We start from the raw sequence: 16,075 nt of genomic DNA, 5'->3' as shown, positions 1-16,075 counted from the left end.
CTCCAGGTGATCCTGGGGAAGCTATATGAGACAAGAAGCAGTCAGTTGAGGAAGTACAAGCCGCCCGTGAAGCTGGATGCTCTCTGGCACATGCCTCACTTCCAGAAGGTCAGTGGTCCTCTTATCTCCTTCTTTCTGCACCAAAGCTGGGCTAGCTGATGCGCACTTGTCTCAGGGTTCTGCGGGCTTCTGATGCTCGGAACACAGCAGCAGGTGGGACCTGATGTCGTGAACTTATCCCCCATCCAGGTTCTGAGCCCACTTAGCTCATCAGAGAGTCTATTTTTTTTAAATGTGTATCTAGCATGTGTACAGGGGTGGGGGGAGTATGCATATGTGTATGTATGTATGTGAGTGCAGATGTCTACAGTGAGAACAAGCTTGCATGTGGCTCCTTGTCTTTCCCCTGAAGCCAGGTGGACTCTCGTGTTGGTTGTACAGAAGGCTTCTGGGCATCCTCCTGTCTCCGCTTCCCCATCCCAACAGCCCTCAGCTAAGACTCTTGATAAGCACCCATGGGACAACCTGCTGATATTGACCTGTTTTACAGACAGGAAACATGGAGAATGCTGGGAAGAGGCAGAGTCTTGGGAGATCTCAGGCCATCTCAACATGGGATGGCTGGCTACCCAGAAGCAGAGGCTGTCTTGGGTAGAAGCATCACTCTAGTGACAGGGTCCTCGTGTAAGGGAAAGATGTACCCAGGTGGGAAACAAGCTTGGACCCTCACTGCTAATCCCCGTGTGATGACACCCCGTTGAGAGGCAGGAAATGACCTGAGGTTCCTCCCAGAAGTGGGGTGGGTGCTGACTGAATGAATCGTGTGCTCTGGCTTTAGAGCTGACCTTGTGTTCTTTCACCCGTGTGTTCCTGTAACACCCAGGCAGAGACACACATTCAGCAATTTTTAGCAGGACAATGACAGTGGGTGTGTGTGGGGGTGGGGTGGGGGGTGGGGTTGGGAGAAGTAGCATTGTACAGACTAAGGGAAATGGGAGGGACTGAAAATGCTGGGTCCAGGACAAGGAAGAGGCTGCATAGGCTGTGTGTACCCAACCCAGGCAGAAGGAATCTTTCTTGAAGGTCATGAGGGATGTCCCTGGTCCCATCAAGACAGCTGCACGAGCAATATTCCCAGCCAGCCGGCCCGGCTGTGCTGCCCGAAACTGCGAGTTAGACAGTGAAGGGGTGGCTGCCTTCCTGAGCTTAATGCACTTGAACAAGCCGCTGAGCTTCAGCGGGAAAGCTGCTTTGGCCCGCTGGATGTGGCCTCTCGTGTCCTGCCCAAGTGGCCTCCATCGACATATGTCAGTGACCATGTGCCCCGCTGCCCATCAGCCCAGGCCTCTGCTGAGCTCACGGCAAATGTCACCGAAAGAACATGACCGAACACTGATCAGGAGGTGGCAGGAGTCACCACCACACTGCCACTTCTTAGCACCTGTCAGCCGGAGCCTCAACAGCAAAGTCTCCCTCCCGTTTCTCCGTCTCTCTTAACGTCCCACACAGATCTCTCTACTTGCATTCACTTGTTCACAACCTTCCCCCGGGCCCCTCCTCTCTTTCATTTCCTCCTTGGCCTTTTTTTTTTTTTTTTTCCTTTCTATTATGCCAGTGACCAAGTGCATGTAGGCATCTGGGTGACATTGCCAGAGGGGCACCAGGACCCCCAGCTCCCAAAGGCACAAGATGCCCTCCAGGTGGCCTCTATTTTTACAGTAGCTAGCCCTGACAGGAGCTCGAGGGTAGAAATAATTCAGTGTTTCTGTTTGCAAGAGAGGGGGTTTGTCTCGGGGTCTGAGGAGCTCTGCTACTCATTAGGACTTCTGAGGTACTGTTAGGAGAAGCAGTAACCCAGCAATGACAACTCTTTCTGGTGGCAGGTGTCATGTATGGCTAGTGTGTGTAGGTAATGTCATTTTATCCTCAGAACAAACACCCTAACCCTGCCTTGCAGGTGAAGTCTGCATCTGGTGCATCTCCAGACTCCCTAGAGTGGCTAGCCTGCATCCTTGGATTGTGCCTTCATTGCCCGTGCTGATAACACACTAACTATGAGACAGAAGGGCAAGGACCAGCCCCAAGCCCTTCCTCTGTGTCTTCCAAGGACACCCCTGGGATCCTGCAAGTTAGTGTCCCAGTCACCCGTCACACAGTCCCTGGACCATAGTATATGCGCCAGGTTCTATCAGGTGTGTTATCTGCCCAGCAGAGACTCTTAAACCCCTGAGAGCTGACACTGTAGGACATAGGCCAATAGCAGTATTGTCTGAGCCTGCAGCACAAAGTGGTGGATGAGCACAGTTTTGTAGGTACCAGTGCACCCGTATGGATGCTGAGGATAGAGCTGCCTTAGTTCAAGTGCTCCTGAGACTCCTTCCTGCCTCTGTGGCAACCCCGCCAGGTCCCCCCTCATCACCAAGGGGCGCCTCAGGCCTCGCTGCTTCCCTTTGAAGAGCTTAGCAACCTGGCAGTCAGGTGATTAACTAGACAGACTTTCATCTTCCTTCCTAATGTGTGAGTCCACAAAAGCCAAGCTTCAAGGCCCTAGTCATGGCCCCAGAGCTAAGCAGGGTGCCTGCACAGAAGAGGTGGTGGTAACCCTTGGAACGAATGCGTGAATAAGTAACCAGCCCAGAATGACCAAAGATTTTCAAAGCCTCCCACAGGCACAACGAAACCCTCCTACCCACACAGATGCCCCAGCACCGCCACATCTCTGCTGCCAACTCAGGGCCTGTGCTCAAAAAGCACTGGAGGGCCAGGTCAGGCCTGCTGTCGTTTCATGGTACATGAAGCCCCAGGAGGGTCTTTGTCTGGGTCGCATGTCACTGCTGATCTGCCGCCCCCACCCTAACGCCATTATGATGGGAAAATGCACTTCCAAAAAAGTTGAACCTGTCACGGTGATGGATAACCTAAATGGACCCTCCCCGCTCCTGAACAGATGTCGAGGCTGAACTCTGTCAGAAATAATTAAACACCTTTCACATGGAAAAGCAGCAGGCAGGGTGGGGCAGCCATCCCGCGGCTGGGTCACCGTGTCAGACAGGCTGGCTTTCTGCTTCCTCTCAACCAGCCACGAGGGAAGCCGCGAAGACCTCTGGACCACAGGGTGAGGAAAGGCCAAGGGAGGCAGCGACACATCCCTGTCGTGGTCCTGGCAGGCAGGGCCTCTGGTGGCCCTGGCTTCTTTCTGGTCTCTGTGTCCTGCAATTGGCAGGAGGTAGCAGTGCCAGGGTGGAGGGACACCAGCAGCGGGTTGGGAGCCTTCCAGCCGGGATGTTCATACTGTGAGGGCTCCCGAGAGGCTGGAAGTTTGGAGCCTCGATCTCCACATCCAAAAAGGAGAGAGTAGGTTCAGGCCTGAGAGGCCTGCTCAGGACTGAGGCTCCATGGTTTCTCTTACCTGGCCATGGAGCCATGTGGGAGGGGGAGTGAGGACTCTTGGAGGTGAAGGACCCCATTAGGAGACTAGCTCAGACTCTTCCTTGAGTTCTCGTGTGGGGGACATGAAGTCATCATCTCCCACCCTAAGGGAAGAGTCACCGGGCTGATGCTCCCTGTTCCCAGAGTCATGGGGACTCTTGTGCTGTCTGTAGTGTGTGCTAGGGACAGCAGAGGAAGATGGAGGCCAGTGGCAGGGAGGTGAGAACGAGCTGGTCTAGTATCTGTGTGTGTGTGAGAGAGAGAGGGCCTCCAGTGTCAGGCAGTCAAGTAGTGATGGTACCTTGCTCTGTCAGGTGGCTTTGCCTGTCTAAGACTTATACCCTTTTCTGTCAAATGTGCTAATGAAGGTCTCTGGAAGGGCACGTGTGTGTGTGTGTGTGTGTGTGTGTGTGTGTGTGGTGTGTGTGTGTATGTGTGTGATGTGTGTGTGTGATGTGTGTGTGATGTGTGTGTGTATGTGATGTGTGTATGTGATGTGTGTGTGTGTGCATGTGCGTGTGTGGTGTGTGTGTATGTGTGTGATGTGTGTGTGTGGTGTGTGTGTGGTGTGTGTGTGATATGTGTGTGTATGTGATGTGTGTGTGTGATGTGTGTGTGTGTGTGTGTGTGTGTGTAGAATTAAGCAGAGCTCCTGGCTCACAGTAAGCTGGCAATACTTGCTCCAAGGATGGAGGTGATTGTTCATTCATTCATTCATTCATTCATGCATGCACGCATGCATGCATCTATTCATTTGTTCATCCATCTATCTGCTCACTTACTCACTCACCTATCAATTCATTTATTCATTCATCCATTCACTCATTCATTCACAAGTTTCTGCCTTGAATACTTCATGCCAGGTCCTGGTAAGAATCTGAGGACATGGTGGTGAATGAGCCAGAAACTTTGGCCACTGCCAATGCCATGGAGTTACCAGCCATTGAATGAGCACGAGATAGATAAGACTGACAAATGGGAAGATACACAGATAGGTGGGGGAAGTTTGGAGAGGTATTGTCCCTAGTTACTCAGTGTTTACTTAGCCAGCAACCCCATACTGAGGAGGTGGTGACAGCTCCTATAATGACAACCATATCATCCAGGCAACTGCATGCGTGCATTCACACACACACTCACACACATCACACACACACTCACACACACACATCTCACACACACATGCACATATCACATATACACATCCCCCCCCACGCACACACGCATACATCACACACACACACACACACACACACACACACGCACACACATCTCACACACATGCACACATCTCACACACACATGCACACATCATATACACACATCACAACACACACACACATCCCCCCCCACACACTCACACAGCACACACACACATGCACACATGCACACCTACAACACACAACACATACAAAAAGAAAGGGCTTTGCTCAAGGCACATCCCAGCCCCATCTCTGGCCAGACACTGCATCCTCCCTGCCAGTCCTTGTCTGTCTGCAGTGCCGATCTCCACCAACATTACATAGTCTTTCAGTCACTAAAGTATGAACAAATTGACTATATTTTCATTTGGCTTTCGGTTTCAGCCCCACTGCTTTAGAATAATGGCCCAAGCCATTAAGCTAACAGTTTGATTTACAAGCTCCTATGCTCTGGACGCTGGGATCAGCCTCCTCTTTCTGTGGAAGACTAACCCTGCCTTGGGTCTCCTGGGCCTCTGGCTCCTTAACGGGAGCTAGAGATGGAGGGAAGAAAACGCATCTGCAGTCAGCCAAGCAGGGCCACCCGGAGAAGCAGCCGATTAGGAGAGGCTGCTGAATGTAAGAAAAGGATTTTCTCTGCCACCTTTAAGCTCTCCTACAAATCATAGCTGGCTGCAAAGTTAACTCTCTGTTAAACCCCAGAGCGTCTCCAAACCAGTCCACCCTACTGCCCCCACCTCTTCAAAGAACTTAACACAAAGAGGGACCACTCCCTGACACCTGGGAGTCTAACCTGGGCATCCCATTTGCAAGACTCAAGCATGAAGGACAAAAGGCAGATCTGCAGCCCTCCCTGAGCCTCAGACTGGAATATTTTAAGGAACCTGTCACTCTCAAGTTGGAGTAAGAATCTTCTGATGTCACCTGCAAGGGCACTAAGTGCAGGAAGGGGACATTCACAGGTGGAATCGGGAGACTGGAGAATGACTTGGAAGCTTGGTGCAGCCGACCACCCTCCCTACAAACAGCTGTCCTGTTATAAACAGATCCGGGCAGAAGAGCTGCCTGGGAGGGAACAGGAATGGAGACTTTACATAATCGGACACTTTCTGGGGTTTCCTGCTCAGGGGGTGACATTGATGTCCACAAACAGCCAGAGCTGAAGATATGGGACAGGAAAGGAAGGACAGAGCTGGGCTGGGGCAGAGGAGAGAGTGGTGGCCAGGTACCTGGAGTGGCAGAAATGTCTGGAATGCCTGCTACAGTGGTGCTGGAGAAAAGACACCAAGAGGGAGCCGAGGCTGGCACCCCACGGGCCCTGTGCTGCCACCTGAGGGCCCGGCCCCCCACAGGCCCTGTGCTGCCACCTGAAGGCCTGGCCCCCGAATCCTGCCAGTGCCTGGGCATTTTCAACTTAATCCAGAAGGTTCTTTTTCCCTCCTGGGTATGAAAATATTTATGTTGAAAACCAACCAGAAGCTGGCTTTGGTGACATACCTTTAATCCCAGCACTCAGGAGGCAGACAGGTGGAACTCTGTGAGTTCGAAGCCAGCCTGGTCTACAGAGTGAGTTCCAGGACAGCTAGAACTACACAGTGAGATCTTGTCTTAGGAAAAACAGAAAGAAACAAGGAAGAAAGAAAAAAAGAAAAGAAAGAAAACTAACCAAAATACAGATAGCTTATTTAACATTGTTAATATATGTTTATGTTTCTTTTCTTTTTTCTTGAGACAGGGACTCATGCATCCCAGGCTGGCCTCAAACTCACTATGTAGCCAAGGCAGGCCTCACACACTTATTTTTAATTATATGTGTCTGTGTGGTTATGTATGTACATGTGAGTGCAAGTGCCTGCGGAGACTAAACTCATCAGATCCCTTGTAGCTGGAGTTACAAGCAAGTATGAGCCAGATGTGGGTACTGAGAACTGAACTCGGGCTTTCTACAAGAGCAGTATGTGCTCTTAACGGCTGAAGGGTCTCTCTAACCCCTGGGCTTGAACTCTCAATCCTCCTGCCTCCACCTCCTGAGCCCTGGGATTATAGGTTTGCCCCACCGTACCTGGTATGCGGTGTTGGGGCTTGAACTCATGACTTTGTTTGTGCCAGGCAAGCTGAGCTTCCTACTCAGCCCAGCTGCAGATCTCCAACCGCCAAAGACAGTGAGAATCTCATGCTGACTTTTGGGAATGGGGAGACCTGGAGTTTCTTAATGTCTTCTTTATCTCCAAGGGAATAAACCTTCCCTAAGCTGAGGAGGACTCAGGGAGGAGCCTGTGACACAAGGAGGAGCTTGTCCTTTCTGAGGTGTCTTCCTCCATGTCTCACTTGTCATCTTCTGTCCACAAGCACCAAAGTGCTTGGTGAAATGGGAGCCTTAAAGCTGCCTGACGCCCATGGTGGGTTCTAGCAGGTAAACGGTGTTCCATGATTTAGGGGGATAAACCTGGCATTTGTGGATAAGCTGGTGAGATGTATGCAGCTGTTTCAAGGGCAAGCACACCTTCACTGGCTTCCTGTGGAGAAGATGCATCCTCAAGGGCGTCAGAGAACACCCTGGAAGATACCACAGCCTCCTCCCTTGCTCTACTCAAAGGTATCCTGGGAAATGGTATTTTAGAGCAACACAAATAATTGTGGGAGATTTAACCAAGGACTTGTGGATGGAAGCAGATCGAGAAACAGTAAGTGAAGACAAATTCCCCAGGATGCGATGACAGCTATGTCCTTGGCCCCCCATGCCAAGATCTTTCTAGGTACCAACCAGCCTGGTGCCTCTGTGAATTGTCCCATTTCATGGCAATCTCTCAGTAACCCTGTGGCAGGAAAGAGTCCCCTGCTTTGGTGATAGGGAACCAAGGCTCACAGGCTTACAGTCACATGCCCAAGTTAATAGCCAACAAGGTGCCCAGCAGAGGCTTGGGCTTTGACTGGCAGCCTCCAGGGTCAGGCTCTGCAAGAGCTGATGAAGGCTGAGGGCCTGAAGCTGAGGTCAGGGGTCAGCGGTGCTAACTGCAGGGCCTGGGGAGGAGAGGGGAAGAAAAGGCACTCAGCAGTAAGGCTTTGATGAGTGTCCAGAGGGTCGTGGCCAGCCCTGCTCTGGCTGATTTAAGCCCTTGCTGTAAACCATACTTCCCACTGCCCTGAAAGCCATAGACTTTGATAAAACCTCTGACATCTTTTAAATTGCAGTTTGGCCCCGAGGCTAAATAGGAAAGAGGCCGTCGATGCCAGACTCGGGACGCTTTGTTGCAAGTGGGAAGCAGACCAACTGTGGTAAATGGCTAAATTTGCAGGCTGAGAAGCCACAAGCCGGCTCTATAGTCCAACTTGCCTCACGGCTGCCAACCTCACTGCAATGTGAGCACAGCCATCAGGAGGAATGAGTGCGTACAAAGCTTGGCTAGGGGACGGTCACGGCGAAGCACAATCTCTGGTCTCTGTTAGGCCTGCTCACCTCCTCCCACAGGTACTCTCGAGCATAGCTACACCTGGGCTCGAGTAAAGATCCCAGGACCTGATCCAGCGCATGTGGGGCAACCTCCAGACTTGTGCTTTGGCCAGCAGTTATCAAAACACCCTGGGTCAAGGTCAGCACCACTGCTCGGTAGTTTGAGCGATTTGTTTACTGGGGTGGGTGGGTGAGTGACCACAGTGTGTTTGTTATACAGCGAGCTGGGCTCTCCAAAGAGAACCAGGCCTGCTAGTGACAGGCCCTAAGGACCAGTCTGCTCAGGGCTGCTATCACAGAGTACCCCAGGTTGGGCAGCCTCAGCAGCAGATGTAGCCCGCTGGCATTGGAGGCCAGAAACACGGTCTACAGTGCAGGCATGTTCCAATGAGCACACCTTCTTACTGCATCCAAATATGAGAAACATGGGGGGGGGATGACAGAGATGGGGGGTCCTTAGATGACCACCAGTGTCATCATTGATGCTCCTGTCCAAGACCTCATCTAACCCTAATGGCCTCCCAGAGGCCCTGCCTCCAGTACCATCCCACTGGTACTTTCCCTGTGATTTGAAGGGACCCATCAGTCCTTGGCAACTTCTTTCTCAAGTTCAGTGCAGATCTGTCTCCTTCTGCCTCCCACCTCCTGGTTATATTTCTGGCTTCTGAAGCCCCCTGAATCCCTGGCTCCCCCTTGAACATGACAGCTTTGCAAATTTCCCAAGGCAGTTACTTTTTCCACAGCTGGCAGGTTCTTGACTGCTCTTGGGGGCAGAGCTCTGAGTATGAAAAGTAGAGCCCTGCCTTGGAACAATAGGGGACCACCCAGACTGTGACCTCTGGCCTTCAGCAATGTCTTCTCCACCTTTAGCCCTTGCCATGATTTGTCAGTTGGAACAGTACTTCCACACATTTCTGAACAAAGCTGTGGTTGAAGATGCTGTCACATGCCCTGACTCATTCGCCGTGGGGAAAGCTTCCTGGAGAGTGCTCAGGAGAGTCTGCTGGATTTGGGTATCATTTCATAGTCACAATAGTAGCAGCCTCCCTGCCTTGAATGCCAGTGCCAGGTACCAGGTGCCAAGTCATGAGCCTGACAGTGACCCCACAGGACGGAAGGACCATGTGACCCTGCCTTTGTATTTGAGAAACTGAGGCTCCTGGTTTCACGGCTGGACAGTGATGGGGCCCAGGCTGGAAGTCAGCTAGCCTGCCTCAGTACCTTCATCGTTCCCCACAGTATGCTCGTGCTGTCTCTCCTGCTGTGGGAAGTGTGGCTGATGTGAAGCTGTGTGCGCCTTTGTGCCCCACATAGCAGACCTTGAACAAGAGTTAGAAAATGCTCAACTCAGGGGCCCCAGAACATCTGAATTCCACTCTGGGCTGGCTCTCCTTTGTACAACTCTGGAATATCTTATTTCCCCTCACGTGCAATCCACTGGGTTCCTTCAAGTCACCGGGAAGGAGACAGGTACAAGTACTGGAGAAAATGAAACACTTCTTACACTTCTATTTAATTGAGCAAAGCAGATGAATTCTAAGGGTTCTGTTGTCTCACTGCAGGTTCCTAATCCATTCATCCATCCATGTATCCATTCACCCATTCATGTATCCATGCATCCATTCATCCATCCAGGTATCTGTGCACCTATTCATCCACCCATCCATGCATGCATGAGCCCAGGTATCCATTCACTCACACATTCATGTATCCATTCATCTTCCCATACATCCATCTTTCCATCCATTTGTCAGTGTACATTTATCCATCATCCATCCTTTCGTCTATACAGCAAATATTAGTTAAATGTCTATTGAATGCACTTAATGGTAAAGTTATTCCCAAGACCCTCAGCAGAGTCCCACCTGATGACATTTCCCCAAGACACTGTCCCGAACATGGTGTCGACCTTCTTCCTGTCTAGCTGAGGACACTTTGCTCTGATATTGCTACTTGTGACTTGGCATGGTTAGCATCATTGACCATGGAAAAGTTCTATTCTTCTTAAAGACACCGGAAGAATGTCTTCCTCATCATTATTCCAGTATGAGACGTAGTGACATCAAGACCCATACCTGCAGGCTGAGGCACCGAATGTCTGAGTGTGGCCCTGGTCACCCTCACAGTGTTGCGGGAGCTTCTCAACAGCCTATATGAATACTCAATAAGGTTCAGGGAGGCGCCGGATGAGCAGGACAGCAAAGGACTTAATTTACAGTACAAAATCAAAGACTCTGTCAACCGAGGAACCGTGCATTCAGATAACCACCTGAGAAAGCATTACCAGGGAAATTTCCAGAGAAAGTAATTAAGAAATCCCCATTGACCAAATTCAGCAGCAAAATTTGGAGCTCTGGAGTTTGAAGCTCACCAGGGATCCAGTGTCTCCCCCCATTTGATCCTTTATCAAAACGAGCAGTGGTGTCTGGGAAGAGATCAGCTGTGAGCCTCCCAGGCTCTCCCTAGCACACCTCTCCAGCACTGCATGGGCCTGTGTGCGTTGTCTTGTCTAAGAAGCTATAAGCAATAAATGAGATCAGTGCTTTGTGAGATGGAGTGAGATTAATGCCCCTCTCCTCTTCGAGAACTGACAAGAGCCAGTTAGTATTTATGAAGTGCCTGTGGTGTGAGAGAATGCCTGTGGATCTGAGAGTCAACACAGCACATCCACGGGCCCCGGCTTCGGGGTGACTCTACTCCGAGACTCTATCCAGGCAAATGCTCTGTGTACCTCCGTGTGAAGGTACCTTCATTGGTCAGAGAGGCCAATGGGTGCTTAGGCAGTCTTTCTGTGAGTGACTGTTTACAGGGACCATGCAGGATGGCTGACCAGATGACCCTTCTCTCTCCCAAGGGGACGATGCTGAGACAGTCCAGTTCTCTGAGGCTGTCCGAATTCACAGAGGGTCCTCAGAAAGGTCTCTTCCAGAATATCTCCTCTCCTAACCCTCTAGCTTTCTTGAGCTGACAAAGAAAGCCTTGCTGTCTACTGATAAGCCAGCATGACCTTCTATGTTCTGAGATTCTGAAACGGTAGGCAAACTACAGCTGAATTTGAGGTACCCACTGGGATATCCCACCGTTTGTTGGTTGGCTAAGCCCCTGGGGCTGGAGGCCTGGGGATACTCCCCCCCCCAAAGGATAGAGCCAACAGACTCCTATCATGCAGCCTCTGAAAAGGGGGACCCCCACCCCCCACCCCTGCCACTTCTCAGCAATTCAGCTTGTCACTGTGTTTATTGACAGGCCCATTGAAAAGAGACCTCCCTGCAGCTGTGAAGTTCTCTCTGTCTCCCATTCACTCCTTTCTCAGACAGTTTTTGAAAGACGGAAAGTCTGCACATACACACACACACACACACACACACACACCACACACAAAAAACCCACGCTGGCTCCTGGGCCTGGCCCAGCTCGCAGAGGGAGAGGGGTGCAGCCCGGGTGAGCCGATTGCCGAGCCTCCTCACCTGGTCCCACAGTGCACCGCCTCCAATTAAATCAAAACGGTTTGTTTTTAATGGTCTTTTACGCTGACAAGTGGGCGATCATTTTGGGCCCACGAGCTGTCAGGGAGCTGAGGCAAATCCTCCGTTGATAATGCCCAATGCTTCCAATTAGGAGCTGCGGCCGATCCTGGCGCGCTAACGATTCCCCAGTCGCCCCCCAGGCCCCTTTGGCGCTGGCTGTTTCTTCTGCCTCCTCCACCGCAAATTACTGACACAAAACGGAAGGCCCCTCGTCTCCTCCGCCACGCCAGGCCCGGGCCCTGTTGGGTTTAATGAGCCGATGGAAGTTTCGTGGCTCCGGCGCTAAATTCTTTTCTTGTTTGACAGCTACTCGGCTGAGGCGAGTGTTGACCTTATAAAAGATTTAGTGTTTCTCATTATTTTCTGTCAAGCTTCACAGTGATGGGTGGGTGGTTATCATTTGCATCCCAGGGTGTGTGTGCAAGCATGTATGCTAGTGTGTGTGTGTGTGTGTGTGTGTGCATGAGTGTGTTAGGTGGGGGGCTTGAGGTGGAGATAGAAATGGGGACAGACAGGGGTCTCTGTGTGTCACATTTATCCCCCACTCAAGTGGCAACTTCCAGTGTGACATTCTTCCTGGGCTGAGATGTTTCAAAGAGCAGGCAAGATGCAAGGCCAAGGCAATGGATGGTTCTGGGGTTCCTGTGGAGGGAAGCAGTGGTGGAGGCACCAGGAAAGTCACGCTGGGACAGACGCAGGGTGGAAAGACCATTGGGATGGTTGGGGGCTGCGCTCAAGACCTCCTCAGGGGAACTCAGTCTTTCCTTACAAGGGCATGGCCACAGCTTCTCCACCCCTGCTCCAAAGCCTGTTCAAGACTGTGACAGGTTTTTTTTTTCCCCCCACAGAGATCCGCCTGGCTCTGCCTCCTGAGTGCTGGGATTAAAGGCGTGAGCCACCACCACCCGGCTCTTTTTTTTTTTTTTTTAATGATTTACTTTTATTTCATATGCATTGGTACTTTGCCTTCATGTAAGTCTGTCTGAGGGCCTTGAAACTGGAATTATACACAGTTGGGAGCTGCCATGCGGGTGCTGGGAATTGAACTTAGAACCTCTGGAAGAACAGCCAGTGCTCTTAACCACTGAGCCATCTCTCCAGCCCAACTGTGACAGTTTAAAAGGCAGATACATTTTTTAAAAAGGCTCACATCATTCTCCTTTAAGATAATTATGAAAGCATGCCTGGGTCCTGATTTTGTTCTTGCACCCATACCAAACTAAGACTGTTCTGTAACTGACAAGGCTTGGGGAGTCCATATTCATGCCTTTTCCAGGCCCCACTGGCCTCTGGCTGCCTCTTGATTCATTATGTTTTACCCTGCCATAGAGAGATGAGTCCCCCCCCCAGCACCCCACACATACACACTGATTGTCCCATGGCCAGGTGACTTGAAGCTACCTAAGGAGGGAGGGTCTACATCCATCTTTGTTGCCTTGGGGAACGCTTTGAGGAGCCATTTAAATAAATCTCTTAACTAGTTGTATTCCTAAATTCTTTCTTTTAATGTTCCATCAAGATGATTCTTCATGCAAAAGGAAATAAAATATAACTCGCTACACTGGGCAGTGGTGGTGCACGCCTTTAATCTCAGCACTTGGGAGGCCGAGGCAAAGGCAGGTGGATCTCTGTGAGTTAGTGGCCAATCTGGTCTACAGAGCAAGTTCCAGGACAGTTAAGATTGCACAGAGAAACCTTGTCTTAAAAAAAGAAAACAGCCGGGCGGTGGTGGCGCACGCCTTTAATCCCAGCACTCGGGAGGCAGAGCCAGGCGGATCTCTGTGAGTTCGAGGCCAGCCTGGGCTACCAAGTGAGTCCCAGGAAAGGCGCAAAGCTACACAGAGAAACCTTGTCTCGAAAAACCAAAAAAAAAAAAAAAAAGAAAACAAAGCCGGGCGGTGGTGGCACACGCCTTTAATCCCAGCACTCGGGAGGCAGAGCCAGGCGAATCTCTGTGAGTTCGAGGCCAGCCTGGGCTAACAAGTGAGTTCCAGGAGAGGTGCAAAGCTACACAGAGAAACCCTGTCTCGAAAAACCAAAAAAAAAAAAAAAAGAAAGAAAACAAAACAAACTATATATATATATATATGTATATACACACACACATATATATACATATATATCACTAAAGAAAAACAGATAAACTGAACTTAACCAAAATAGAAAAAAAAATTGTTATCACTCCAATACTATTTTCAAGATAGAGAAAAGAAAATTGGGCTTGGTAGTACACACCTGTGAATCCACACTGGAGATTAGAAGTTTAAGGCCATTCTTGGCTACATGGTGAGTTATGGGCCAGCAAATCATGCCTTGTCTGAGACTTGCACCTATGGATATATGAGGCTATATGGCAACTCAATAATAAAGAGATAAATGCCCCCAAATTCAACATGAGCAAATGACCTGAACAAAGACAGTCTGAAGATGCCATTCAGACTGCCCATCAGCACACAAGATGGCCAGCATCACTGGCCACCAGGGAAGTGGGTCAAAGCCTCAATGAGCTGCCCTTGCACCCATGAGTATGGCTACAATGAATGTGACAATGTAAGTGTTGACAAGACTGGGAAGAAACCAGAGCACCCAAATGTTGCTGGTGGAAATAAAAATGCCCCACCTCACCTTGCAAAAATATTTTGGCAGTTTGCTAGAGGCTTAAACAGAGTCCCACAGGGCACAGCAGCTCTATTCTTAGGTATACCCAAGAGATATTAAAACATACAGCCACACAAAGACTTGTACACAGGTATTCCTAACAGCATCTGTGATAGTAAATAAATAAAAAGTGGATAATGGAAATAACTCAAGCATCCATCTAATACACAAGCAAAGGAAACAACGTCCTGTCCATGCAAAGAAGTACAGCTCAGTCATGAGAAATGAGGTATGTCCAGCCTCCAACCTGGGCAGACTTTGAAAACATCATGCCAAGGGATAAATGCCATCCCCAAGAACCACAGGTGTATGAACTGCGAACCATACCCGTCCACAGGGCCAGGAAGCTGAGGGTGACTGAGGAGGTTGGGAGTGACTGTTACTGGGCTAGATGTGTCTTTGGAGATGTGGAGAGATAGAGATGATGGTAAATCAACAACAACAACAAACTATAAATATGCCCAAATAATTGATTTCTACACTTGAGTGCTAAGAAAATAGTCAGGTCTCCAGTCTCTCCCTCTTGTGTGTGTGTACATGTCTGTGAGGGGCTGTGCACGCATGTGTGCACAAATGCGTGTAGAGGGCAGAGGACGGCTGTGGTGTTAGTCCTCAGGTAGTCTACCTTTCTTTTCTCCTTCTCTTTTCAAAGCAGCTTCTCTCACTGGCCTAGAACTCGCAGATTTGGCTAGATTTGCTGATTGGCAAGCCCTGTCCCTGCTTCTCATTCCTGGGATTATGAGAGAGAGAGAGAGAGAGAGAGAGGGGAGAGAGAGAGAGAGAGAGAGAGAGAGAGAGAGAGAGAGAGAGAGAGAGAGAGAGAGAGAGAGAGAGAACAAAAGAACCCATGCATTTTGGGGTTTTGTGAATGTTGTCTGAGCTGTTTTCCAAACCCCTCAAGTCTCTTGAAACAAATGAACAAGCAGTGCAGACCCTGTCCTGTGGGCACCAGAGCAGGGTGCTGGCTGACCTGTGATTATAGGAGTTGGGTGTGCCCTCAGATCTCACTTACATAGTAGGCCTCATGTGCCAGAGTGGCAGTGTGACCTGACCTGAACGTCTGTGGCAAGTGTAGCCACAGACAGCTACCTTGTGACTGAGGCTGCCAAAGTGTTTATCTGCCAGCAAGAGCAAACAGCTTTGTTGTCCAATTTTGTTTTCATCTGCTGCAGACTGGCCTTAGCCAATCCTAAGGCATGATGGAGGGAGCCTGGTAGACTTTCATTTGTTTGTGTGACACATGTGTGCACATGGATGTGGAAGCTAGAAGTCAACATCGACGTCTTCCTCGATCACTCTTCATCTTCTCTCTCTCCGTTTTCCAACTCTGTGCTTTTAAAATTATTTTATTCATTTATTACTGTGCGTGCACATGTGTGATGTCCGTGTTGGGTGGGAGGTCAGAGGACAGCTTTGTGGAGTCAGATCTCTTCTTCCATCTTTACGTGAGTTCTGGGGATCCAACTCACTTTCCCTGCAGAGGAATCTCACTGACCTTATTTGAGGGAGCATCTCTCACTGTACCTGGAGCTCACTGATTTTGTCTGGCCAGTGAGCTCCAAGGATCTGCCTATCTCTGCCTCTCCAGTGCTGAGATGACAGGGGAGTGTTGCCACACCCAACTCATATGTGGGTACTGAGGATCAAATTCAAGCCTTGTGTTTGCAAGCACTTTACTGACTGAACCACCTCTTTGGCCCCAGAGTCTCATTTTCAAAGGCACAATTGCCCATGATTTCTCCCGGCCTGGTGAGTGGGTAGACATGGACCTGCCTTCCTGTTCTGACTTTGCCACTTAGTAGCGGGAC

General features: G+C 50.1%; 1 protein-coding gene across 1 annotated transcript in view; it reads left to right on the top strand.

The window, feature by feature from the left end:
• Cfap77 (cilia and flagella associated protein 77) overlaps positions 1–16,075 on the top strand; it is a 131,293-nt gene that overhangs the window by 102,429 nt on the left and 12,789 nt on the right. The window contains exon 5 of the mRNA XM_059259920.1: positions 7–108. Within this exon, the coding sequence (XP_059115903.1) occupies positions 7–108 (102 nt within the window). The remainder of the gene's footprint in view (positions 1–6; positions 109–16,075) is intronic.

Source organism: Peromyscus eremicus, chromosome 4, assembly GCF_949786415.1.
Source record: "Peromyscus eremicus chromosome 4, PerEre_H2_v1, whole genome shotgun sequence".
In the NCBI taxonomy this organism is placed as follows: domain Eukaryota; kingdom Metazoa; phylum Chordata; class Mammalia; order Rodentia; family Cricetidae; genus Peromyscus; species Peromyscus eremicus.
This window is presented reverse-complemented; position numbering and strand designations above follow the sequence as displayed.